The sequence below is a fragment of the Heptranchias perlo genome, chromosome 24 (assembly GCF_035084215.1).
Source record: "Heptranchias perlo isolate sHepPer1 chromosome 24, sHepPer1.hap1, whole genome shotgun sequence".
Classification (NCBI taxonomy): Eukaryota; Metazoa; Chordata; class Chondrichthyes; order Hexanchiformes; family Hexanchidae; genus Heptranchias; species Heptranchias perlo.
In genome coordinates this window covers 29,486,498-29,514,240 of record NC_090348.1, presented here as the reverse complement: position 1 = coordinate 29,514,240, position 27,743 = coordinate 29,486,498, and the positions used below count along the sequence as shown (strand labels likewise).

General features: G+C 41.6%; 2 protein-coding genes across 2 annotated transcripts in view; one reads left to right on the top strand and one right to left on the bottom strand.

Annotated features, from left to right (window-relative positions):
* Positions 1-27,743, top strand: part of ccdc146 (coiled-coil domain containing 146) — a 124,468-nt gene that overhangs the window by 19,126 nt on the left and 77,599 nt on the right. Inside the window, exons 2-4 of the mRNA XM_068005371.1 lie at positions 1,114-1,277; positions 24,433-24,515; positions 25,663-25,872. Coding sequence (XP_067861472.1) covers positions 1,119-1,277; positions 24,433-24,515; positions 25,663-25,872 — 452 coding nt within the window. The 5' untranslated portion in view covers positions 1,114-1,118. The remainder of the gene's footprint in view (positions 1-1,113; positions 1,278-24,432; positions 24,516-25,662; positions 25,873-27,743) is intronic.
* fgl2a (fibrinogen-like 2a) lies at positions 1,565-6,175 on the bottom strand. Its single transcript, XM_068004990.1, has 2 exons — positions 5,452-6,175; positions 1,565-2,934 (listed from the first exon to the last, which is right to left on the bottom strand). Exons 1-2 carry the CDS (start codon positions 6,044-6,046, stop codon positions 2,231-2,233), a joined length of 1,299 nt encoding a protein of 432 aa, XP_067861091.1. The 5' UTR covers positions 6,047-6,175; the 3' UTR covers positions 1,565-2,230.

The window sequence follows — 27,743 nt, the reverse complement described above, 5'->3', positions numbered from 1 at the left end:
GTGATAATGGCATATGAAGGTACGCCCATAATGAATGCCATACTTGCTCCTGAGAAGATCTCAGTGGGGTGGGGGGATGGGGGGGAGAGGGTCTTGTGCTCCCACAGGCACAGAAGCAAATCCAAGGTTATCTAGGCTGAAAGAAAAATAATTGCTCCAAAAATTCATTTATAGCTGCAGTAATTGCTATTTTCAGCAATCTTCAGGCTCTGAAACTCCTCACTTCCACCAATCTCAGATTCTTAGGCCGCAGAAATGCATCCAGTTTGGCATCACAGCAAGGCAGCAGCATAAACCCAGTTTTACTTGGTTGCTGGTTTTTCCAAGGTTCAGGGTGCAATAGATCATACCCACGTTGCTTTGTGAGCTCCCACCGTCGACCCATTACATCAAAATACAATTGCATACAAAAAAAATTTGGAATTTTGGACCTCAAGTTTTTAAAATTATGAAGTGAATCAGTAAGGCAGATATTGAACATTATTTGGAACTAGAAGAAAACTACAAGAATATAATTCATAACCTAAGCAAACCATGACTTCAATAAAAATCACAGATATTCTGCCCATCAATACCATTCCTTCTACAAATATGTATAATCTACCCTATCATGGCAATACCCCATCTGTTTAATTTAATGAGGGACTGTTCTGCACAAATACTCTTCTGATCACCAAAGGTTATCAAGCAAAACTTTAGAATATTTTTCCATCCTATACTCCTCTATTCAACACTGGCCTGCTGAATCCCATAGACAATTCACCTCTATCCCGCCACATATATCTTAAAGCGTAACTACTTAAAGTAGAGTTGTTAACTTATGGAATAGACTGTTAGTGTATGGTGAATTCTGTGGAAGGCTTTGAAAAAGAAATGGGTACTTTCCTGAGAAATTAGAGGGAACTCTTGGCATCAAGGCAGGAGAAAGATAGAAGCTGATTGTATGGGTCTTAAACGAAGAGGCCACAGCCATTTGGGAGTAATTTTAACTTTCCGCATTGGCATAAAACAGGTGATACGGATCATCCACCCGTTATACACCCCGCCTGATTTTCCTTTCCATATATGGTTTCCATACATATATATTACATTTTTTTTATATTCATACTCCAGGAGAAATGAGTACAGGAGAGGAAAATCCTTTTTCTAATGTATCAGAAGATCAGATTGATGAAGAACAGGAGGAAACCATCACAGCCGTAGCTCCACCAGTAGTCCTTGAAGAGGAGGGACCTGTAGATGTGACTAAAAGTCCTGCCTTTCAGTGCCTGGATGAAGTAAGTTCTAGACCATCTCCGATCACTTCATTTTATTCCTCACCCCCACAGGTCCCTAACCCTTTCCAATTCCATTTACTTTTGCATATGGCCCATTGTGCTTTACATACGTCAATTACCTTTCAATGTAATGACTCATGTAGGCAAATACAACAGCCATTTACACACATCAAGATCCCACAGACAACAAGATAAAAGACCAGTTAATTTATTTTGCTGGTATTGGTTGAGGGAGGAACTCCCTACTCTTAAATGAAATATATGTAAATAGAGTAGACCATACACAGTTAACAATATATTGTTTGCTTTATTATAGAAATATTTACAGTGTTTGTAACAGATCTCAGTGCTTATAGTAAGTGCATCATAATGAGAACAGTTAATATCCAAGTTCAGCTTTTTTATACATCTTTCAAAACTTGCGTTGCACAGTACAGTACAATTAGTTTGATTCTTTCAGTGGCACTCCTCTAATAATTAGCCAGACTCACACCATACACAGCGCTCTGGCCTTACCATTAAACTGCTGAGTAATATATAGCAAATTAATATGTTAACATTGGATGAACATTCCAGTAACATAACATCTTGGATGCAACCAATAAAAAAATACCTGAAGCTAAAAAGAATCTATTTGAAGCTATTCATTCAGTTAAAAAGCAAACATTTATTAGTATAGCATAAAGTTATTTATTAAATTTCTATAGTCTGCTATAATGAGAATGCCATTGAAATTATGAAATGATTAATCAGTATATACAATATATCTCCTGAAGTTAATTTTTGCTAAATTTCTTTCAGATTTATTTTTCACTGAAAAATCTATTTGATTTACTTAAGTATTTACCTGATACTCCCTAAAAGAGGAATAGAAAATAGTTCTAATTGTCTCCAGGCAAGTTTTCCAATAATATTTTTATAATCTTTTGGAAACTTTTTTTGTTGACACGTACTTATGGCACAAATGCTTTAGGCCTGATGAGCATTCTTACTGACTTAAAAGCATGGCGGTAGCCATTCAGAGTTTCACTTGATGCACTGTACCATGTGCCCCAATATATCCCATTTCGAATGCCCTTGTAATCCTTGTTATAATATTTGCCGTTGAGGTTGGCAGACATGCAAGCATCAAACCACCAGCCAGAGCTGTAATAGGCCCCGCAGTTACCCGAAGGGTACATGTCATTATCTTTGTCTTTGGTAGTGAAGTATTTTTGATCATGGTTGTAATTCTTGCTGTAATGCAGTGCATCACCAGCTGTGCCAGAGTAACCATTAACTGTCAGGCGATAATGGTGATCTTCATCTGCAATGGAGAATTGATCGTATTTGGCATATTCTTTAACGCCCTCCCAGTCTTCAATTTCAATTCTCAAGATCATGTCCCTGGATTTTGTCAAAAAATGTATTTTGTCATTTCCCAGCCAAAATTCTGTTGATAGGTTCCCAAAACCCTCTTTGTAATCTGCCCAGGTGCGATTAAAATTGATGCTACCATCTTTGCGAGACTGCAGTACTGTCCAGCCACCTTCCAGAGTTTTCATATCACAATAAACTAGAAAGCTTTTGTTAGATCCTCGGCCAATTTCGTAGATGCCACTTTTCCGAAATCCCAGCTTGTAATGATCTGAGCAATCTTGAGTCATCCATTGTACCACTGAAAGAAAGTATGAAAATAGGTCATTAACCTCACCTTTTGTACCAAAAAAATGATTTAATAAACAAAACAGTTCAAGCTGGTATGAATTAAGCTATTGATGGGTGTATATTACTGTTAATCTTTCACCACATTAAATGCAATGCAGCTAGAGAAGGGAAAAGTATTATAATGAATGCTTTTTAAACAAGCAGATCTCAGCCAGATATTAGAAAATAATATATATTCTTAAATGACAGTGATCTATGTTTTAGCTGTGTTTCAAATTGTAGGAATTCTACTTTCAAAACAGTGAGATGGTTTGAAAAGCAAGCAAGGGTGAAATGCACCAATGGGGCTATATGACATAATTATTTTTTTTCTCAATTTTTTACTAACAATTCTGTTCAGTAAATGTTATGTTAGCCAATTACTTCTCCATGTCTGTGGTTTTAAAAGAGCATTGTATTCATGAAAATATGTTTGACACACAATTTTTGGCTGCAGAGGGAGACAAGCAAGTGATGCACTTCAAAATATTTTACATTATCATATTGTATGTTTGCAGATTAAACAAAAATTTGCTAAACATTTTAGTGACAAGGATGGCCCTTTAACACACGCATAACTGGACTTCTGCATGTAGGGAAAAACAATAAAGGCAATTTCCACAATTAAATGTTAACAGGGTGTGATGGAAGCAATTTAGTGGTTTCTGTGCCTCAAGATATTCTTTAATATTAATAGTTTAATTTCATAGTTAATCTATAAAGGAAGCATCTCTTTTGTAAAGGAAGTCTTTGTTATGATCATGCTTCACTGCAAATTTTGAACATTACACTACTACTAGAACAGATAACTTCAGCAAAAGCAATGTGCATGTCTAGTCTCTCTCGGTCATTTGTTTCTTTCTAAGTGCTTTTATTTCAGATTTACTATATTTTTTTCCCCTGTTGCCCAACATTCCGACCCTGCCCGCCAGTTTTGGGCAGGAGATGACTGGGCCAACGCAGATGAAGCCCAGGAGTTAAAATCTCCCATGCTCACACCGTTGATGTCGGAACAGTTTGCTGTCTGCCTCGGTCCTGTCCATACGACTCCCGCCCCGAGTTAAAATCGGGACTTAAGACCAGCTAGTTTTTTATACTTTACTGACCGTATGATATAGAGCATTGTAACCACCCTCAAGATCACAATATTGCAAAAGCATAGTGTATGAAAATTACTGATTAGAGCAAGGCAATTACATAGAAAGATTGTGTAAGAAAACTTGTCTCAGCATCTCTTCAGAAATTCCATTTTTAATTATAATGTAAAAATGAATAACCTGCTAATATAATGTGCAAACTGTTTATGTTCAAAAATATTTATTTTAATTTGTGATAAAACTGACACTAAAATTAATCACGTTGATGAAATCTTTAGCTAAGGCCAATATAGGCATTATTGAAATATTTAATTTTCCATCAGTTCACTGTTTAAAATTAGCTAAAAACTTCCTACTGCTCAGTAGGAGTCTAGCTTATCGGTGTTTATGATTAAAGAAGTCATGAGCATCATGAGTTCAATCTTCCTGTGGTATTTCCTGTTCTTGTAATATTAAATTTGCTTTAACCGTCCTTTCAAATCATTGACCCCAAGCACCAGTGTAAGTGATCAGAGAGAATCTTAAAGATTAGTAGAAGTCCTCAGAGTAGATGTAGGCTATGGACCTCCCAACCCTGGTTATGTCATTTGGCTTGACTCAAATTGCCTTGGTTTGTCATGAGTTCAAATATAGCTTAAAATAATGTTCTGCTAGTAAGTGGGTTATAGAAAAGGGGATCCATCAGCTATAGTTGCATTTAATTTAACAAGTGTTTTAATTTTTCTGCTCCCAAAACTCAAGAGTTTCCCATTCTGTCTACATATTTCCAAGATGAAGCCTTGTCATAGAATCATGAAGCAGTACTTTAATTTTATGCTTTTTTAACAGCCTTGGGAATAGTACTCCTGACTGTTCTAAATTTAGTTGCCAAAATAAGCTCAGCAATGCTTTCCAAATTATTCCGAAAGAACAGCCAGCCAAGCAACTTTACTTAACAACTGAAAGGGAGCAAAGATTAGAAATTATGTCACACTAGTCATTGTAATAACTGTTTTATAAAAACAAAATGTAGTGATCTGTATTTTACATACATTTCTCCTATTACTGTAAAACCTAGTGAGATTTTAACCTGAATTAAACTTCAAGTTGTGAAGTCTTACTACTGACTGTTTATTAGGTAACAAAGCTTTACAATCTATAGTACATATAAGCTCCTTGATTCAAAGTATTGCATTGTTTAATATGTCCATTAAAGTATAATTCTAAAATTTCAAGTTTACATCTATTTGGAATGGAAAAAGTAATTTAAAAGCTTGAATAATCTTGGAAACAAATTTTGACTTTATGTTAGCAAATTTGATAGAGTTGGAAAAATTACTCATATTTTAATTGCATAAAAAAGGTATTATTTATAATTCTCCATTCTATATTCCACGCACTGATTAACTTACCTGGCGATGGACCTAGAGCTGCACAAGTCGTATAACACTTGTTGTTCAACGTATTCACAGTATAGTTAATCTTTGAAAGCTCATTGTTAATGTAGCGCAAAACATTGTCCATATTCAGAATACTCATCTCTTCCAAACGACCCTGAAGCATATTGATTTGCTTTCTGGCATTCCGTAATGAAGCTACCAGCTTGGTAACTTTCTCCTCCAACACTGCTATCCTGTTGTCATCGTCCTTCCCGTCTTCTATGCTTTCAGTAGCCTGAACATGAGTGGTAGGCTTTTTCTGTTTTCCTTCCAGCCACCTATTCTTCATCTTATTTACTGTCGCTGTTAGACTTTTTACCTCTTTGACAGTCTTTTCGAGGAGTTTTGTCTGCTTCGGCAGCTGAATGGTAAGAGGCGGCAGGTTTACCTGATAACCACAAACTTCACCTTCGTTGCACTCTGTGGGCTTCAACTTAATGGAACAGGCCCCATTTGCTTTTCTTTCTGTTGGATTCTTGAATCTGCTTGTTTTGTTATATCCCACAGGAACCTCCACACACATTATTAATCCAACATTCAAGAGAAAGAGTGCAGCAGCAGTCTTCATTATTTCTACAAAATTTTCACAAACAGTGAAATGTATAAGTGCTTGATAGCTATTGTAAAATAATGCTGTGTTGTGGTCAGTACCCTGGCACTGACTAACAGGGATGTTAGTTCTCGAGTTGCTATTTGCTGCTAGGGATATTAATACTGCACACTAGGTGGGCAGTTCAGTTGTGAAATCATATCAGTCAGTCTTTAATACTGACAGTCACTAAGCCTGCCTATGTAAATGGGAAATGATGCATTACCTCAGTTACATACAGTATGGTGTTACATTTTGTATTTACTAGCATGCTCGGTGTTGTTTTTCTGCTTTAAATAATACACATTTCTGTTGCAGACAAGTACTGTTTTGCCTTTTGAAGAAATGCACATTACAGGCATGTTCCATTTTTAGCAGCAACATTCTTTAACTCTTTCAACACTAGCAAACAATGTCTATCCAGAACTTTTTTGGGGGAGGAGAAGAAAAAAATGTGCAAGCTATTTAGTATTTTGCTCCTTGAATGTTTGCAGACCTAACTGTTGAGAGGGTGGGAAGCTGTCACGCTCCCAAGAGTCTGCCAATATATCTCTGTAACTACTTACTTGGACGTGCATGAGAACAGCCTGAGGTGACACCTCTCCAATTTATTTATTTTTTAATTAGCCTTTTTCCTCTCTCTAGCAAAGCACCTGCCTTCAGCTTGGTACAACCCCCAGTGATACGATTGAGGTCACACATGTGGCATTGTTGGTGCAATAAGCAACAGATCAAGCTAGGGGCGCGTTACTTACGGGTAGATTTTACGAATTTGCTCTCCCAACATTGAGCTTCACGTACTTCGAGCACATGTCAGAAATTCAAGCGCAGAGGTCAGCAAGCCCTGCAAAATTTCCCTGTTAATTTTAATGGCCGGAAAGTTCTGTGAAACCTCTTAACCCCCATGCCCAAATTCTTGAAATGCACTTGCGGTGCAAAAGCTCCGTACTAGGTGTATGATTTGGTAAATTCTACCCTGTAGATCATTAAAGCTGAGAGTGCAGATAGGAAGGCCATAAAAAGGTAAATGTGCTTCTGAGTTTTATATAAGAACATAAGAAATAAGAACATTAGAAATAGGAGCAGGAGTAGGCCATACGGCCCCTTAAGCCCGCTCCGCCATTCTGTAAGATCATGGTTGATCTTCTACCTCTACTCCACTTTCCCACCCTATCCCCATTTCCCTTGATTCCCTTAGAATCCAAAAATCTATCAATCTCAGTTTTGAATTTACTCAATGACTGAGCATCCTCAGCCCTCTGGGTTAGAGAATTCCAAAGATTCACAACCCTCTGAGTGAAGAAATTTTTCCTCATCTCAGTCCAAAATGGCCGACCACTTCTCCTGAGATTATGACCCCTGTTCTAGACTCTCCAGCCAGGGGAAACAGTCTCTCAGCACCTACCCTGTCAAGCCCTCTAAGAATTTTATACATTTCAATGAAATCACCTCTCATTCTTCTAAACTCTAGAGATTATGAGCCCATTCTACTCAATCTCTCTTCATAGGACAACCCTCTCATCGCAGGAATCAATCTAGTCAACTTTCGTCGCACCCCCTCTAAGGCAAATATATCCTTCCTTAGGTAAGGAGACCAAAATTGTATACAGTACTTCAGATGTGGTCTCACCAAAGCCCTATATAATTGCAGTAAGACTTCCTTACTCTTATACTCCAACCCCCTTGCAATAAAGGCTAACATACCATTTGCTTTCCTGATTGCTTGCTGTACCTGCATGTTAACTTTTTGTGATTCGTGAACAAGGACACCTAAATCCCCCTGAATATCAACATTGACTAGTCTCTCACCTTTTAAAAAATATTCTGCTTTTCTATTCTTCCCACCAAAGTGGATAATTTCACATTTCCCCACATTGTACTCCATCTGCCATCTACTTGCCCAATCACTTAACCTGTCTACATTCCTTTTCAGCCTCTTTGCTTCCTCCTCACAGGTTACCTGCCCGCCTAGCTTTGCATCATCAGCAAACTTGGATATGTTACACTCGGTCCCCTTATCTAAGTCATTGATCTAGATTGTAAATAGCTGAGGCCCTAGCACTGATCCATGCGGCACTCCACTAGTTACAACCTGCCAACCCGAAAATGACCCATTTATTCCTACTCTCTGTTTTCTGTCAGTCAACCAATCCTCAATCCATGCTAATATATTACCTCCATTCCCATGAGCCCTAATCTTGTGTAACAACCTCTTGTGTGGCACCTTATCGAATGCCATTTGAAAATCCAAATATACTACATATACTGGTTCCCCCTTATCTACCCTGCTAGTTACACCCTCAAAAAACTCTTAATAGATTTGTCATACATGATTTTCCTTTCATAAATCAAAGGCAAAATACTGCGGATGCTGGAAATCTGAAACAAAAACAGAAAATGCTGGAAATACTCAGCAAGTCAGGCAGCATCTGTGGAGAAAGAAACAGAGTTAACATTTCAGGTCAATGAAGGGTCATCGACCTGAAATGTTAACTGTCTAATTTCCCTGTCACTACGTCTTAATAATAGATTCTAGCATTTTCCCTATTACTGATGACAGGCTAACTGGCTTATAGTTCCCTGTTTTCTGTCTCCCTCCTTCCTTGAATAGTAGGGTTACATTTGCTACCTTCCAATCCATGGGGACCATGCTAGAATTTAAGGAATTCTAGAAGATATATAGGGGCACAGAATGCAAAAGCAAGAATGTGATATTGAATGTGTTCAAGATGTCGATTGAGCCACAGTTGAAGTATTGTGTGCAGTTCTGGACACCCCATTGTAAAAGGATATTAGATCCATAGTAGAGCAAAGATTTTCTAGAACAATACCAAGAATGAGAGGTTATATTTAACAACAACTTGCACTTGTTTAGTGCCTTTACCATAGTAATCAGAGAAAAATTCACATTGAGCCAAAGAAGGAGTCATTAGGACAGCTGACTAAATGCTTGGTCAAAGTGGTAGGTTTTAAGGAGCATCTTAAAAGGAGGAGGGAGAGGTGGAGAGTTAAGGGAAGGAATCCCAAAGCCTAGGGCCTTGACGGCTGATGACTCGGCCTCCATAGTGGGGCGAAGGAAATGGTGGATGCACAATAGGCCAGAGTTGGATGAACGCACAGTTGGAGGAGGGTTGTAGGGCTGGATATGGTTACATAGATAGAGAGAGGCAAGGACATGGAGGGATTTGAACATGGGGATGAGAATTTTAAAATGGTTGGTGAACTGGGGACCAATGTAGGTTAACGAGCACAGGGGTGATGGGTGAACAGGTCATGGTGCGAGTTAGGATACGGGCAGCAGAATTTACTTAAGAAGAAAACCTTCAAAAATTAGTTTGTTTTTCACTGCAACAGTAAAGGTTAAGAGGATCCTAAGAAAGTTTTTCAAAATTGCGGAAGGTTTGAGAGGGTAAATAGTGAAAGATTGTTTCCACTGGATACCAAACCAGTAACAAACTCAGAATCATCACTAGAAGACAAAGAGGGAAAGTAGAAGGAATTCAAAAGGGAATTGGATAAGTATTTGAAAGGAAGGATGTATAAGGATATGGAAAAAGAGCAGGGAAATAAAATTAAAGTAGATAGCACATGCAAAATAGGTCAAACTGCTTCCTTTTGTGCTGTAATTTCTATGATATTAATTTTACCAATTTATGTAAAGTACATTGAAATACAGACACTACTGTTGTGCAATATAACAAAATCAATCATAATATTATCAGCTTTGTTGCAAATTTAACTTAATACACGATGTGAATATTCTAAGGTAAATATTCTAAGGTAAATATTGTTGAAGTTAAATATGATCAATTCACATTTGTTATTCTGCCTAAGCTAGCAAGTGTCAATTTCTCAGTACCACTTGCATTCTATGATCTCTGATAGCAAGCATGTTACTTATGGACAAATCCCATGACATATCACATTAGTTTGACACCCATTGCTACAATACATTTTTGTATAGATTCCAAAGCTAGCATTTTAGAAAGGTTCTGTTGGACTAATAAAACCATACTGTCATTAACTTTTTGTATCATGCAGTGTAGTTAGGGGGGAGAAATGTCATGTTATACTGTCTGAAAGATTTGTGATTTTTGATTCCTCCTTTTCAGCTGCCGTGCAATATTTCTATGACTAAAAGGGCAGACAAGTAACTTGTTTCCAGGCCCTTACTGTTGCCACTGTGTAACTGACTGCTGAGAAATGCATAAGAATGATCTAAATTGACAGAACTGTTTGCTTAATTTGTTCTTGTGGCAAAGTGCTTGGTGTGTGCTTGTTATCTCCTTCAGGGGAGTTTCCAAGTGCAACTAGAAACCCTGTGGGGGTTATATTGGATAACCCCCAAAATCGGATGCGGGGGTCGAGGTGCGCGATTAACCCGTGCCGGATCGTTGAGATGCTGGCAGCATGTAACATCTGTGCTGCCTGGTGATTTCTGTGATTGCTGTGAGCAGCCAGGCCTACCTGCGCTGTTGAGTAGATGCTCACCAGTAGGGGGCCCAGATATCGCTAGTGGCTAGCACCACTTAAAGCGACACTTCCTGCAGCCACAATGCACCTCTTAAAGGGAAGGTGCATTGTGGCTGCAGGAAGCGGTGGAAGTCAATAGGGAAGTGTATCTGTGCTGCAATATACTGCAGCATGGTGATGACGGGACCTCTGGAACTTTTAATGAGCAACAACTGAGCTGCTCAACAATTGCGGGACTCTGATATTTGCAAAATATAAGATACAGGTCCGCACATTGCACATGTAAAACACAAATGCAGGTCCTGTCCCTATGTTTACAAACTGTTAAGTTATTTTAAAACATTGTTTAAAGGTTGCGCACTACTAAATCCCACATCCTCTAATCTGTACGCCTGACCCCACCAATCTGCCGATCTGAGTTTGTACCGGGCCTGGGAGAGAGCATGCACCAAGGTTCTCTGATGATGCACTAGAAGTCTTGGTGCAAGAGGTGGACAGAAAGAGGGGCGTCCTAATTCCGCAGTGGGGGCAAGAGGCCCTCCAGACATATGCACCCGAGGCAGTAGGGACAAATCAATGCCAGGCGCATAGCACTATGAATATGGATACAGTGCAGGAAGAAGTTCAATGCTTTGACACGAGTGGTCAAGGTGAGTGAGGTCCACTGTCAAGTGGCATTTCCTACCAACTGCACCACTAGTCGCATCCACTGCTCCATGCACTACAACCCCCATCACCCACCTACCAACAAATTCAATCAGTACTCAACTCTTCCAATCAGATGCTTCCTCTCACCCTCACACATTACCACTGTTGCAAGCCACACACCCACAACTCACAGGCACACACACTGGCAGATATTCAACCATGACCGCCACATCACCAAAACATTTTGCAGGACACATCCCGCTTTCTTGCAGGAGAAGGTGGAGCTTAACAGGAGGCAGCAAGTGGCAGTGGCTCCATGGAACATGAATCTGCTGTCCTCTCTCAGGATGACAGCATTCCTGTCCCACCCCTGCCACTCTGCCAGTGCCCTGTCTGTTGCCTGTCATCTAGCCAGCCCATTCCCTGTAGCATATTGAAAGTTTATTATATGAACATAGAAAGATAGGAACAGGAGGAGGCCTTTTAGCCCTTCGAGCCTGTTCTGCCATTCAGTGAGATCATGGTTGATCTGTGACCTAACTCCATATACCCGCTGTAGCCCCATATCCCTTAATAACTTTGGTTAACAAAAATCTATCAATCTCAGATTTAAAATTAATAATTGAGCTAGCACTGTTTGCAGAAGAGCATTCCAAACTTCTACCACTCTGCGTGTAGAAGCGTTTCCTAATTTCACTTCTGCAAGTCCTGGCTCTAATTTTTAGGCTATGTCCCCTAGTCCTAGTATTCAAGTATAGGAGACCTCCAAAAACAGGTACAAATGCATCAGTAGCCAGAAGCAATAATCCAGCAACTAACCTGTAACTCTTGCATGATGCCTTTAAATAGTGCTGGTGGGATGTCCTCCATGCTTTTTAAGACCTGTTCAGCTGTGCGAGGTTAAGACAATGCATTGGCTGGAGTGTTGAGTTCCAAAATCGCACCTGTCCCTTTAAATCAGCATTGCACACTGATCTACCGCATATTCTCCTTACTTGACATGGTGCTGACATTCGTTACCTGTGCGTGCGCGAACACCTTTACCAATATGGCGTCCGGTGCATGTCATGTTAGAAGTGTGCGTGCGCATTCCGGATGCCATTTTTGGAGTTTGGGAGACTGCGTAGCACCTACAAAATGGGCACCGCGCAGCCCAATTTAGCCTATCACGGAGAAACCTAGGTGCAAACGTACAACTTACGTACAACAATCCTTGGCACAGCAGGACTACCCGGCACAAAATAAATTAGTTATTTAATAACCCTTTCATAAATTCACGAAACCACATTTAATATTTTTTTCCCGTGCTGTTTCAAAATGAGAAAATATATGAGGAACTATCAATGTCAATGTATTCAAATATTTATTGAAACAAGCATTTTTCTGACCACCTAGAAAAATGGTGACATTCATTTAAGGAAGAAAGCTCCCGCCCCTCCCCCCATCCCATGATTTACTGAGAGATCTCAAAACAGAAACTCCGACGCATCTGGAACAATTAACGGAACAAATACCAAACATCTGATACAAGTTCTCTGGCTAGAAGAAAATGTTGCCATGGTTTTCTCTACAAACAAAGCAATTTAATATTGCCTGACTTCAACTATAATCTGAAAAATGTTGATTTTCAAATCTGGGGTTGCAGATTGCACCGCCCATTGATTGATTGCAATGGAAATGAAAATCACCTAGCTTCCATAACGGGCAGCTGATACACGACCCCAGTTTTACGCTCAGGCAGTAAGTTGAAAATCTACCCCAATGTGTTACTTCATTGAACCTTTTAAGCACAGTACTTTAAAGCTCATTACTGAATACAAAGTAATTGATATTACATCCTGGAATACTTCAGAATCTCAAGTGCTTTGAGATAATTGAATTACTATAGTTATCATCCATTTACTGCAGGTGTGAATAAAACCCAAAAATAACCCGCGCAACACCTTTGTAAAGACATTGCAGAATTAGCTTCCAACTTCACTTTTAGTTAGGAGCCATCCACAGATGTTTGTTTTTTAAAAAGAATCCAAAGAGTACTGTATTGTTTATTGATTCTTCCATCCTCCCTGCACACTTTTTTAAAACAATTTTTAAAATCCTCTCTTCCTCTCTTGCCCCCTCCCCATCAGAGAACTCTTTGTGCTCTTGTAAAAACAAGAGTTAGCATTTGTCTCAGCAATTTTGCTGAACCCTTTTATGGAAATATATCTGCTCCATGTTCTTCACTCAAAGAATACTGAAGTTTTATTCAATACACAAAGAACTGAAAATAGCTCAAGTACAAGTCTAAATATTTAGATTTATGACCATTAAAGGATTGAACTGGCATTGCCCCAGAATCACATCTTCATTCCAGAAACATACCTTCCCAAAACTTCTGGCTCTGTGATTAATGGGAAACAAAAAGGTAAAGAGTCAGCCTGGATGTTTCCCTACACATTTCAAAAATAACCATATTTGTACAGGCCTGTTTCTTGAATTAATATTTCTGGGTACAATCAAATAACTTTAAGGGGGAATTGTCACTGTATTTGAATTTTGGGATAACAAAAATTTGCATTTATATAGCACCCTGATGGCAAAAAAATGTCTCAAGGGCCTTTGCAACTAATGCTGAGACAGATTAGGAGAGGTGACCAAAAAGTTTGTCAAAGAGATGGCTTTTGTGGTTTTTAAAGATGGAGATGTTTAGGGACTGATGGGGGGAAAAAATTGGATAAGGGCCTATTATTGGGTGGGGGTAGCGCAATCTGCTATTACCCTGCGCGCAATGGCTCCTGCACAGGCAGGACAAGACTTTCGTGAGGCCTGAGGACTTACCTTCAAGCAGTGTTCCGAATTAGCGTTGACATGAGGATTCAATGCAATTTGCACTTTCCAGCAGCAGGGGTAGCCCCAATCCCTTAAAGGCAGGCTGTCTCTTAAAAATCTCTGAAAGGTAGCTGGTACCTGTTATTTGCCCAAATTAACAGTCTGCTGTCTGCATGGAATCTGAACGGAGATCAGACATCGCAAATGCAAAACACCAATGCAGCTCCCGTCCCTATGTTTACAAACTGATGAGTTATGTTAAAACACTGACTAAAGGTTGCGCATTACTAAATCCCACATCCTCCAATCTGCATGCCAGACCTCACCAATTTGCCGATCTGAGTTTGTACCACGCCTGCGAGAGTGCATGCACCAAGGTTCTCTGCTGATGCACTAGAGGTCTTGGTGCAAGAGGTGGACAGAAGGAGGGACATCCTATATCCTCGGTGGGGGGCAAGAGACCCTCCAGACATAGACCCAAATGGCAGTGGAAGGCAGCAGGGGATGAAGTCAATGCCAGGCGTACAGCATCATGAACATGGATACAGTACAGGAAGAAGTTTAATGCTTTGACATGAGTGGTCAACTTGAGTGGGGTCCACTGTCAAGTGGCGTCTCCTACCAACTACATCACTAGCCGCATCCATTGCTTCACGCACATACCAACAAACTCTTTCCATCAGTACTCAACTCTTCTAATCAGATGCTTCCTCTCACCCTTACACATTACCACCATTGCAAGCCGCCCACCCACAACTCACAGGCCACACATACTGGCAGCTATTTAACCATGACAGGCACATGACCCAGACACACGTCCCGCTTTCTTGCAGGAGAAGGTGGCGCATATCAGGAGGCAGCAAAGTGGCAGTGGCATTTAGCCCCTCGAGCCTGTTATGCCATTCAATGAGATCATGGTGGACTTTTGACCTAACTCCATATACTTGCCTTAGCCCCATATCCCTTAATACCCTTGGTTCGCAGAAATCTATCAATCTCAGCTAGCATCAACTGCTGTTTGCCGAAGAGCGTTCCAAACCTCGCCCACCCTTTGCATGTAGAAGCATTTCCAAACTTCACTCCTGCAGGTCCTGGCTCTAAATGTTAGGCTATGTCCCCTAGTCCTTGAATTCAAGTATAGGAGACCTCCAAAAACAGCTACAAATGTCTCGGCAGCCAGAAGCAATAATCCAGCCACTAACCTGGAAATTCTTTTAAATAGCACTGGTGGGGGTCCTCCAGGAATTCTAAGACGCGTTCAGATGGTCAGGGTTAAGACTGTGCGTTGAGCTGAGCGCTAAGTCCCAAAATGGTGTCTATCACTTTAAATCAACGTTGCACACTGATTGTATCCATTTTCTCCTTCCTTTACATGCAGCCGGTGTTCGGTATTTGCGCATGCACTAACTCATGTACCAAGATGGCTTCCGGCACAGATCATAGTGGAAACGTGCGTGCGCAGAGCCATCTTGGATGTTGGCGAGGCCGTGTAGCGCCGAAAAAACAGGTGCTACATGGCCCAGTTTAGCACCCTAAGTTCCTAAGAATAAAACCAAGGTGACTGAAAGCTCTGTCATCAATGGTGTGGCAGAGGGAGGGAGGAAGCACAAAAGGTCTAGATTCAGCAAAACAGAGCATTTGGGTAGGGGTATAGGGCAGGAGGAGATACATTATCCTCCCCAATCTTTCTGCAGCCTTCAATACGGTTAACCACAAATTCTTCCTCCTATACCTCTCCTCCATTGTCCAGCTCTGCGGGACTGCCCTTAAATGGTTCTCACCTGAACCTGGCTAGCCTTCAATGCCCATGTGAAATGAGCATTGCACATGTAGTCTGTGAAAACAGAACAATTGTAGGCTCCTCCATTAAGCAATAGTCGTTTGCGGATTTGCATTGTTAATGAAAGTATTGTACATTCTGTGTGACATTCACGCACTGCCAACAGGGAAGGACAGGGTGAGCTGTGTGCCCAAGTTCTACAACACTTGGCTTAGCCTGAGGTGACATTTACACAATGAAGTGGTGATAAGGACACACACTTACTATTGAGTCACAAATGTTATGCATCCTGATACATAAACCTCTAAATCTCTATCAGCATAAGTGTTCTGCTCAACGAGTGTGCATGTGCAACAGGGAATTTACCTGAGGAAGGAGAAAATCTCCGAAAGCTTGTGAATTTAAAATAAAATTGCTGGACTATAACTTGGTGTTGTAAAATTGTTTACAATTGTCAACCCCAGTCCATCACCGGCATCTCCACAACAGGGAAGGAGTGTAGGGATTAAAAGCACCGCCTTCAGTGGCGAGAAGCAAACAAATGTAGGATCTTGCAGTTTTAAAGCCTCCACATGCACACTCGTTGAGCAGAACACTTATGCTGATAGAGATTTAGAGGTTTATGTATCAGGATGCATAACATTTGTGACTCAATAGTAAGTGTGTGTCCTTATCACCACTTCATTGTGTAAATGTCACCTCAGGCTAAGCCAAGTGTTGTAGAACTTGGGCACACAGCTCACCCCTGAGCTCAGCTTGCTTCCCACACCTGATCCATCACCAAGACTGCATTCTTTCACCTCAGCAACAATGTCTGCCTCTACCCTATCTCCTCCCGCTGCCAATATCCCGATCCACGCTTTTATAACCTCATGGCTGGACTTCTCCAACACACTCCTTGCTGGCTTCCCAACATCCGCCATCCATAAACTACAAGTAATCTGAAACGCTATGGGCTGCGCCCTCACCCGCATTTTGGCCTGCATTACCATCAACTTTGATTCGCAAAGCTCCATTGGCTTCCTGTGTTCCAAGGAATTAACTTTAACATTCTTGTCCTCACCTTCAAATCCATGGCTTCGCCCCTCTCTACCTCTGTGATCAGGTCCAGCCACCTGTCCCTGAACATATCCACCAGTTTTCCAACACCATCCTGCTTCTTATTCTCTGCTCCACCACCAGCAGCTACTCACTCCTTCAACCACCTTTCCCACTCCTGACCCTCCTCCCTTTTCCCCCCAACTTTGTGTCTACTCAGCTGTTGAACACCATTAAGAACATAAGAACATAAGAAATAGGAGCAGGAGTAGGCCAATTGGCCCCTCAAGCCTGCTCCACCATTCAATAAGATCATGGCTGATCTGATCCCAACCACAAATCTAAAGAACACAAGAAGTAGGAGCAGGACCCGGCCACTCAGCCCCTGGGCCCTCTCCGCCACCCACAGGGCATTGACCGATCCGAACTCAGCTTCATGTCCAATTTCCTGCCCGCTCCCCATAACCCCTAATTCCCTTTACTTCTAGAAAACTGTCTATTTCTGTTTTAAATTTATCTAATGATGTAGCTTCCACAGCTTCCTGGGGCAGCAAATTCCACAGACCTACCACCCTCTGAGTGAAGAAGTTTCTCCTCATCTCAGTTTTGAAAGAGCAGCCCCTTATTCTAAGATTATGCCCCCTAGTTCTAGTTTCACCCATCTTTGGGAACATCCTTACTGCATCCACTCGATCAAGCCCCTTCACAATCTTATATGTTTCAATAAGATCGCCTCTCATTCTTCTGAACTCCAATGAGTAGAGTCCCAATCTACTCAACCTCTCCTCATATGTCCACCCCCTCATCCCCGGGATTAACCGAGTGAACCTTCTTTGTACTGCCTCGAGAGCAAGTATGTCTTTTCTTAAGTGTGGACACCAAAACTGTATGCAGTATTCCAGGTGCGGTCTCACCAATACCTTATATAACTGCAGCAATACCTCCCTGTTTTTATATTCTATCCCCCTAGCAATAAAAGCCAACATTCCGTTGGCTTTCTTGATCAAGGTGATCTGTCTCTGTGCATAACAACAAAGACTTGTGCACATATACCCCCAGGTTTCTCTATCCCTGCACGCCCCTTTAGTATTGTACCATTTAGTTTATATTGCCTCTCCTCATTCTTCCTGACAAAATGTACACTTCGCACTTCACTTCATTAAATTTCATTTGCCATGTGTCTGCCCTTTCCACCAGCCTGTCTGAGTCCTCCTGAAGTCTATTACTATCCTCCTCACTGTTTACTACACTCCTAAGTTTTGTGTCATCTGCAAATTTTGAATCGTGCCCTGTACACCCAAGTCCAAGTCATTAATATATATTTTTAAAAAAGCAGCGGTCCTAGTACCGACCCCTGGGGCACACCACTGTATACCTCCCTCCAATCTGAAAAACAACCATTCACTACCACTCCCTGTTTCCTTTTATCCCATGGACTTCAATTTTGCTGACAAGCCTATTATGTGACACTTTATCAAACGCTTTTTGAAATTCCATATACATAACATCAACCGCATTGCCCTCATCAACCCTCTCTGTTACCTCATCAAAAAATTCAATCAAGTTAGTTAAACACGATTTGCCTTTAACAAATCCATGCTGGCTTTCCTTTTGTTAATCCACACTTGTCCAAGTAACTATTAATTTTGTCCCGGATTATCGTTTCTAAAAGTTTCCCCACCACCAAGATTAAACTGACCATAACCAAGGATATGGGCTTCACTTTTTAAAAACAGAATTTAGAAAAAAGGGCTTCAACTGCTTCCCTATGCTTTGTTAATACACAGAACTTTTATCTTCTGTAAAATAAAATCCCAGAATGGTACATAGCTGACAGTTTTGAATTTGAAATATTTTATTGCCAGAAATGACTTCACCATGCAAACAATCTTGCACTGGAACATATTAAAATATATTTTGGAAGTCAGAAAATTAAGTGCAACTTTATGACACATTTTAGTTTTCAAGTTGATCCTTTATTTCCAGCTTGTTCAGAACAGACCAAGAGACCATTCATCACTTTCTCCATAACAAATGTTTCTTGTGGAAACCTAGCCATTCTGGTTGTCAGGGTGTAAACATTAATTCCAAATAAACGCCTGCAAGCAGTAATTCCTATGAAAATAGTACGTATGTCAGGTCATGCTGTTACTTCCTGTAAAGCAATGGTGGAGTTTTTTTTTCTTAAAATACTCCCAATAGTTCCTTTTTTACTGAAAGTCAAAAATTTTCCATAAAAACAAATGTGCTCTTTACGTTAGTATGCCAAAGCAATGTTATGAACTTTTGACATTTTCAAGCTGAACAAATGGAACTTTCTGCTGTAGGACAGACATGTAGCTAACCATTAATGTAATAGAATTGAAGGAAATACAGTGATTCAAAATGTTCTTATCCTTCAGGAGACAAATGCACAAAATAACATAAATCCAGCATTTCAGACACGTTAAGCCTTCGTAGAAAATTAATAATTTTAATTTTTGTATTATTATTATCCATAATTAGCTATCAATGATCTTATCCGTTTTGAGGCTTAGGATTTCCAGTCCCCTCCTGCTGGTTCTTGGGCATATCTGGGTACAGTGCTGTAGAAGTGTTTGGGGAAGCACTCTGCCTCATGCCCTCCTTCTCCCCATCTCCCTTATTGCATAAGATGCGCCCACCCATATGTGAGCAGAGCGGACGCATTTATTTATATTTAAATTAGGGAAACATTGGGGGGATGTTTAACTTCACAGGACAGGCCTGGGGGGCGAGAGAGTAGGGTTAAATTCTTAAAATTCTGAAACCCGATCCCAACCCACCGCAAACGCGCATACTTCTGGTTTAACTGGGGTGGGTTGGGGGTGGGCGAGTAACCTGCTCTCGAGAGGCAGTTCAGTAATTTAAACATGTTAATGAGGCTGCGTGCCTCAAATTTTAGCAGCCTTTTAGTTTTAACGGCTGCAGGCCACGTTTCCCAGGGCTCGGGAAACCCGGCAGCTGAAGTGAGATGAGAGCTGCCAGATCCAGCAGCTTTTTATAGCACTGCTTGTGGGCCAGGAGGAGCGGGAGATCTTCTCCCTCACCTCTCAAGTTAACATGCCGCAATCTCTTCCTTCCCCTCCCCCCACGATCTCCCCCCTGCAATCTCCCTCCCCATCCCCCTCTCGTGCGATCTCTCCCCCACCCCCCACTGCGATCTCTTCCTCCCTCCCTCCCTCATCTCTGGTCCCCGGCTGCAGCCTTGTAAAGCAGGCCTTCCCACCTGCCCGACAGCCAGGCAGCCTCTCAATTTGGCTTGCTGCCGGCCAGAAAACGGAGAAAAAATATTCAAATGAGGTTCAGCTATTAAATTCGGCAGGACCTCCGTGTTACCCGCATTTCCGGGTTTTCTGGCCGCTAAAAGTCACCTCCACTCTCTCCCTGCCTCTCTGTAAATTTTGGGGCCATCGCTTCTGCTGTGTCTGCAGGTATTTGCCCTGTTGGAACACCAAACACAAGGGCTGACTGTTAGGCCTTGGTGACCAGCATTCAAAGGTCAGCAGAGGGGGCTGAGGTTTTTTTTGGAGATGGGCACTTGCAACAGCACTTACAGCATGATCCTGAACAGGCCGCAGAAGCAGGAGCAAGACTTTAAATTTAAAAAATTAACAATTTTCCAGGCAGCTTGGAGGTTGCCTTCTTCCTTCTGCTGAAGCAGGCCTCCAGGATCTGCCTCAAGACGTTTCCAGTCCCAGTTCACTGTGACCACCTGGTGGATGCTGGGCACCCTCTTTTCAGCATGCAGATAACTTAACAAAAGTTGGTCAGGGTCAGGGAACATCTCTGTGGTGGGAGGAAGTCAGCCCAATCAGAAAGCCTATACCTATTGTCTATCTGTCTGCAATTGAAATTGAACACAATTCCAAATGAAATTTGGACAAATGTAACCATGTATTGAGTTTCATTCTGCTTTATCATTAGGACTCTAACAAACCCAAGAACAACACATATTCTGCACTGTGGGTGTAGAATATTAATGCTTAAATTCCTGTTGAAAAAAAGCTCATTTACTACCCACCAACATGATGATGGACTGTGAGCGAGCTGCAGTCTTTTCAATAATACTAAATGGATTTTGTCCCCTGTAGTAATATTACCGGACATTTTTGGCAGTTCTGAATTTTCCTTAATTTCTTAATGTCAGCCATAACTGCTGCAACCTGTTAATATAGTGTCCATTGTGTCAATAGCCTGTACAAATAAGCCATGACCACAATTCCGTGGTTGACTGGGTTGCAATAGTGCATATGTCAGTACTTGAAATTTGTGTGTAAATTTGCAGGAATAACTGTATAGATGTACTGGCTAATTACTCATCAAAATATCAAACCAATTTGTTTCCACTCCCTTAAATTATTATTGTTCCTAATTTGACTATTTTAAATCTGGTTTATTTGTATAAGTTTAGCATGTGCCAGCAGAGTTACTTTACCTGCAGTAGTATCATTAAAGACTATTAGAAGCTCTGATACAGAAGTTTAAGCCACTTGTTTTGCAGCAAACTTTTCATGATAGGTGACAATTAAAGGATTGTACATGAGTACACCGGGTCTAGCAACCAGTCAATCATAATTTTAAAACCAATGACACAAGCATTCAACAACAACAATGACAACAACTTGCATTTATACAGTACCTTTAATGTAGAAAAATGTCCTAAAGCGTTTCACAGAGGTGTAATCAGAAAATGGATACCAAGCAGTCGGTTTTAAGGAGGGTTGTAAAGGAGGGGAGTTTGATGAAGAAGCAGAAGGATTTAGGGTGGGAATTTCAGAGTCTAGGGCATAGGTGACTGAAGGCATGACCACCAATCGTTGTCTAGAGGTGGCGGGGGAGGGAGAGGGGCTGAGGCCATGAAGGGATTTAAACATGAGAATGAGAATTTTAAATGTGAGGCATGAGCCAACATAGGTCAATAAGGATAGAGGTAATGGGTGAGCAGTGAGTAGGACTTAGTATGAGATAATACAGGCAGCAGAGTTTTGCATGAGCTGAGGTTTACGGAGGGCGGAGTACTGGAGGCTGGCCAGGAAAGCTTTGGAATAGTCATGACTGGAGGCGATAAAGGGATGTATGAGGGTCTCATCGTCTCATGGGCCGATGGGTTGAGGTAGGGACAGAGGTGGGCAATGTTACTTACGGAGATGGAAGTAGGCGGTGTTTATGATCGAGAGAATATAGGGTCAAAAACTCAACTGGAGGTTGAGTAGGAAACACAAATGACTCCGTTTTATGTAGAACATATTTGGCTTGAAATCTCAGATAGTTAGTTTGTTAAGAGGATGTTTTGCAGTTTTAGTATTGTTTTAGATTATATGGGGCCAAATTTCCTTGGCTTTTCTGCCAGAGTTCCTTGATAACTTTTGCAGGAGTCCCTCAGAAGTGCTTGGCAAAAGAACGGGACACGGATACGCCAAGTGCCGAAGTTAATTGGGAAATCCTTGTCAGCCGTATAAGGGGCGAAGCCTCTGCCCACCCTGAACAACTGTATCAGAGGGGCGGGGCCAGAGACAGGCAGTCTCTACGCTGGGAGGTCTTGATTCCCGAGCCATAATGGGCCAGGTGTAAGAATGGAGGAAGCTTTGTCTAATCAGATGAGGCATACTGAGTGCACTGGATACAGCAAAGGCTATGGGCCCCGACAACATCCCGGCTGTAATGCTAAAGACTTGTGCTCCAGAACTAGCCGCGCCTCTAGCCAAACTGTTCCAGTTCTACAACACTGGCATCTACCCGACAATGTGGAAAATTGCCCAGGTATGTCCTGTCCACAAAAAGCAGAATAAATCCAATCCGGCAATTACCGCCCTATCAGTTTACTCTCAATCAGCAGCAAAGTGATGGAAGGTATCATCGACAGTGCTATCAAGCGGCACTGACTCACCAATAACCTGCTCACCGATGCTCAGTTTGGGTTCCGCCAGGCCCACTCGGCTCCAGACCTCATTACAGCCTTGGTCCAAATATGGACAAAAGAGCTGAATTCCAGAGGTGAGGTGAGAGTGACTGCCCTTGACATCAAGGCAGCATTTGACCGAGTGTGGCACCAAGGAGCCCTAATAAAATTGAAGTCAATGGGAATTAGGGGGAAAACTCTCCAGTGGCTGGAGTCATACCTAGCACAAAGGAAAATGGTAGTGGTTGTTGGAGGCCAATCATCTCAGCCCCAGGACATTGCTGCAGGAGTTCCTCAGGGCAGTGTCCTAGGCCCAACCATCTTCAGCTGCTTCATCAATGACCTTCCCTCCATCATAAGGTCAGAAATGGGGGTGTTCGCTGATGATTGCACAGTGTTCAGTTCCATTCGCAACCCCTCAGATAATGAAGCTGTCTGTGCCTGCATGCAGCAAGACCTGGACAACATTTAGGCTTGGGCTGATAAGTGGCAAGTAACATTCACGCCAGATAAGTGCCAGGCAATGACCATCTCCAACAAGAGAGAGTCAAACCACCTCCCCTTGACATTCAACGGCATTACCATCGCCGAATCCCCCACCATCAACATCCTGGGGGTCACCATTGACCAGAAACTTAACTGGACCAGCCATATAAATACTGGGCTATAAGAGCAGGTCAGAGGCTGGGTATTCTGCGGCGAGTGACTCACCTCCTGACTCCCCAAAGCCTTTCCACCATCTGCAAGACACAAGTCAGGAGTGTGATGGAATACTCTCCACTTGCCTGGATGAGTGCAGCTCCAACAACACTCAAGAAGCTCAACACCATCTAGGACAAAGCAGCCTGCTTGATTGGCACCCCATCCACCACCCTAAACATTCACTCCCTTCACCACCGGCGCACTGTGGCTGCAATGTGTACCATCCACAGGATGCACTGCAGTAACTCAGCAAGGCTTCTTCGACAGCACCTCCGAAACCCGCGACCTCTACCATCTAGAAGGACAAGGGCAGCAAGCAGATGGGAACACCACCACCTGCACGTTCCCCTCCTAGTCACACACCATCCCGACTTGGAAATATATCGCTGTTCCTTCATCGTCGTTGGGTCAAAATCCTGGAACTCCCTACCTAACAGCACTGTGGGAGAACCTTCACCAGACAGACTGCAACGGTTCAAGAAGGCGGCTCACCACCACCTTCTCAAGGGCAATTAGGGATGAGCAATAAATGCTGGCCTCGCCAATGACGCCCACATCCCATGAACGAATGAAAAAAAAGGGGGTATCCAAGATGCACCCATAGTAGTGTGGGCACACACCAACTCCATGCAAGAGAGGTGCCTCTCACTGACCCCACAAAATTTGGCACGGTCAAGGCTGGAGGGCATCTGCAGACATGAACCCAACATATCTGCTAGGATTGCAGCATATGGATTTTCAATATGTTTGCCCATATTCCAAGCACAAAAATTTGATGTTACTGTGTATAACATTGTGACAAGCTACTAAAGATAGAAATATTAATATTTTTCTTTCTCCACTAATGCTGATTAGATTGAGTAAGAAGCAATAATCATGGGACATGGATATTTTGGCTGTGTGTCCCAAGCTTTCTTTGTGGCTTGCGATCAGTTAGTTTTATATAATGCAATGTACTATTACTCAAACATAACTTTCTTTTCTAACTTTTAGTTGTTTTCTGCTGGAAAACTCACGGGAACTCAAGTTGGCCATTTGAAATCCAAATATGTATCATTACATGAGGCTTTAAAAAGGTACAGTGGTGTTTTTCTGATTATTGCTAAACAATAGTTATTAATTGTTGCATTGATAATTATTTTATGTTGAAAGCCTTCTTTGTGTCCTTGGGGAATTCTTTTTACAGGTCAGTATTCTAAATTTCATAACCATTGAATGCTTTAACTATAAATGTTACTTGGATTTGATTTTTCCTGTGGACAGTGGGCAGGAAACTCCACAGACCTTTTTGAGGGGACAGAAGTGTGGCGAGTGGCACTTCCATCTGCAGCTATGCCTGCCACTGACCTGTTGCAAATCCTGGGAATGGAGTCATTTGATTACTCGGAGTGGGTGCCCATGCTTGATCTCTATGGCAATTACTTTTGCCGGGAATTTCCTCGGGGGTTCTCCCAGTTGACTGCTGTAACTTTGGCGGAAAACCGGTGGAAATCCCGTTTACATGTCTTTCTGAAGTTTCCATGATCTTCTGCTGAAGTTACGCCCGCTGAACGGGAGAATGCCCCAGGAAATTCCGGCATATCTCTTATAAGGGAGAAACCACACTATGAACAGCAAGCAGCTGTTCTTTTGCCAAACACCATTTGCACATTCTGAATTTTTGCGATACTGGATTTAAGACACCTTGTGAGCCACTTGCATCTAAATCGTGGCCTCATGATATGGTTTGATCTATCTAAGTTTTCTAGATCAATCAGCATGGCGCTGGGCAAACAACACCACAGTTCACATGTTGGGTGTCTTATTACTGGGAATTAGTTAAAATGCCTCAGAATTTGCAGTGTTTCTGCCCAAGTGCTTATAGTGTCATTTGCAAAACAGATATGGAGAAAACACTCTGCTTTGCAACAGTTTCACGATCATCATTTCTGACACACAATCATAAGTAGTTTACTCATAGTGCATGGGGGATAACTTGTTGTCCTGTATCATATACTTTTGACTGTTCAAACATACCTGTATCTTTCTTTCTTATTGCAAATCATTGGATTTTCTAAGTAGCAGCTGTTGTATTACAATTTATATTTTAAATAATTTTACCCTTTCCAGTTAACTATATTCTGTAGTTTGTTTTCATTTTATGCCTTTCTATATTCTTTCTGTAATATAAATTTACTTTCATGTAATAGTTTATAACTAGAAAAACTTCTATTATGTGTTCAGTACGCAGGAGTCCGAGATCAAGTTATTGCAGGATGCTAAGGTCTTTACTGTTGAATTGGAGCGCCAACGGCAGGAGCTGGAAAAAGCTGACCAGTTTCCTGAGAGCAGTGATACAGAGGTCAACAAACTGAGACAGCAGCTACTTCATTTTCGGAATGAACTGAACCAGACAGAAGAGCGCAATTCTCAGCAGCAGCACAGAGCCATATAGTAAGATCAAATCATTGATGTGCACAGTGAACAGAAGCAGTCCAACAACAACACCCTGTGGGACACTGCTACCCACTTCCATCCATTCTCGGGATAATTTTAAATTTCAGCGATGGTGTAAAATGGGCGATATCGCTTGGGCCGCCCATTATACGCCCTGCCCAATGAGAAGAAAGGATTATGCACCTCACCATTGCTGAAAGTTAAAATTACCCCTAGAGAAACTGCCCTTAATTCCTACTCCCAATTTCCTCCCAATCCAATTTGCTAACCTTCCCCTAATTCCTAACCCCTTAATTTCCTCCAATAGTGTCCTATGTGCTACCCGAGGCTTTCTGAAAGTCCATGTACAGTACATTCACTGCATTTCCCCCTTCCACCTCCTCAAAGGAATCTTATCAGGTTTCTCACGCATGCTCTTCCTTTGTTTGCTGCTTTTAATTATTTTCCCTTTATTTAGTAATTTCATCTTTAATTAAAGATTTCAAAATTTTCCCTACCACAAATGTTAAACTAACAGGCCTATAACAGGCCCAGGTTAGCTCTATTTTCCTTTTTGAAAATGGGTATTATATTGGCCACCATTCTCCATCCACTCTGAGATAGAACCCTGAAATATAATTTCTAGGGCCTCCGCGTCATGTCCTGGCACTTTATTCTCCTTTCGCTTTACTAACTTCTTTCATATTTTCCTTTTATTTATTATAATATTGCTCATCTCACTTTTAATTAATTCAGGATTTACCTCCTCCCCAATATCTTTCTCTTTTGTAAACACTGATGCAAATTACTTGTTAATTATCCTTGACAATTTCCATTTTTCTTTTAGTAAACTCATTATCCTCTCAGGGGTCCCACCTCACATTTAATAATTCTCTTTTTAATGATATATTTGTAGAATACTGTTCTTTTTAATATTTTGTTAACGTTCTCTCCACATATTCCCTATTTTCTTTCCTTATCCCTCGCTTAAGGGTAGATAATCCTCCCCATTGTGTTGTGGTTAGATTTGTTTTTCCAGCAACGTGGAACTAGGCAACAGATCAGCAAATAAGACTTTTTCAAGAACTGACATGCATGGGAGTGAACAAAAGGGAATTTCTTCTCATTGTACAAAACACATTTGTTAAAAGAAGTGTCATGAACGGCCAAGGAAAGGTCAAAAAATTGGATGGATTTTAAACTACAGATTTAGAGTCAATATGCAACTTTTATAATATTCCATGTTTGTAGGCAGCAAATGTTATGACTTGGATTGTAAAATGTTTTAGTTCACAGTGAATAGACAGCAATTGCTGAAGTAATAGTGGTGAAAATTATAGATGATGTTCCCCTAATAGCAAAGGTAGTGTGTAACTGAATCATTGGGGGATAAATTCAACTTGCACTGAAAACATGCAAACAACAGGTATAGCGACTGCTCTGCGTGACCAGTGACATCGGCGAGAGGCACGAGCCAAATTGATGTTTGTGCCTCAGTTGATTATGATTGGCAAGCCGCCAGTGCTAGTCGCTCTGTTTATTGGCAGCTCACCAACAAGACGCGAGTGGGGTGGTGGGGAGGGGAATTGGTTGGCAGTGACACCAATTAAGGGCAGCCTGCACCTCTTAAAGGGGAGGTGCACTTTGTGAATCATTGCTTTGAGTCATTGCTGTAAAGTTAAGATGGCAATTAGAACATGTTTATGCAGGCATCCCAATTTTCAGACACCGCTCTGGAAGTCCTTGTGGAGGAGGTGACCAGGAGGAGGGAGGTTCTGTTTCCAGCCAACAGGAGAAGAGCACTGAGGCAAATAGCCTGGCAGTAGTGGTCAGAGGTGGCAGGGCAGGTTAATGCGAGAAGCAATGCGACCAGGACCTGGCTGCAGTGC

Excerpts from the sequence above, each read along its gene's own strand:
- fgl2a (XM_068004990.1), bottom strand. The coding sequence starts at position 6,046 with ATGAAGACTGCTGCTGCACTCTTTCTCTTGAATGTTGGATTAATAATG. Across the intron at positions 2,935-5,451 it reads AGCTCTAGGTCCATCGCCAG|TGGTACAATGGATGACTCAA; the intron begins GTAAGTTAATCA and ends ACTTTCTTTCAG.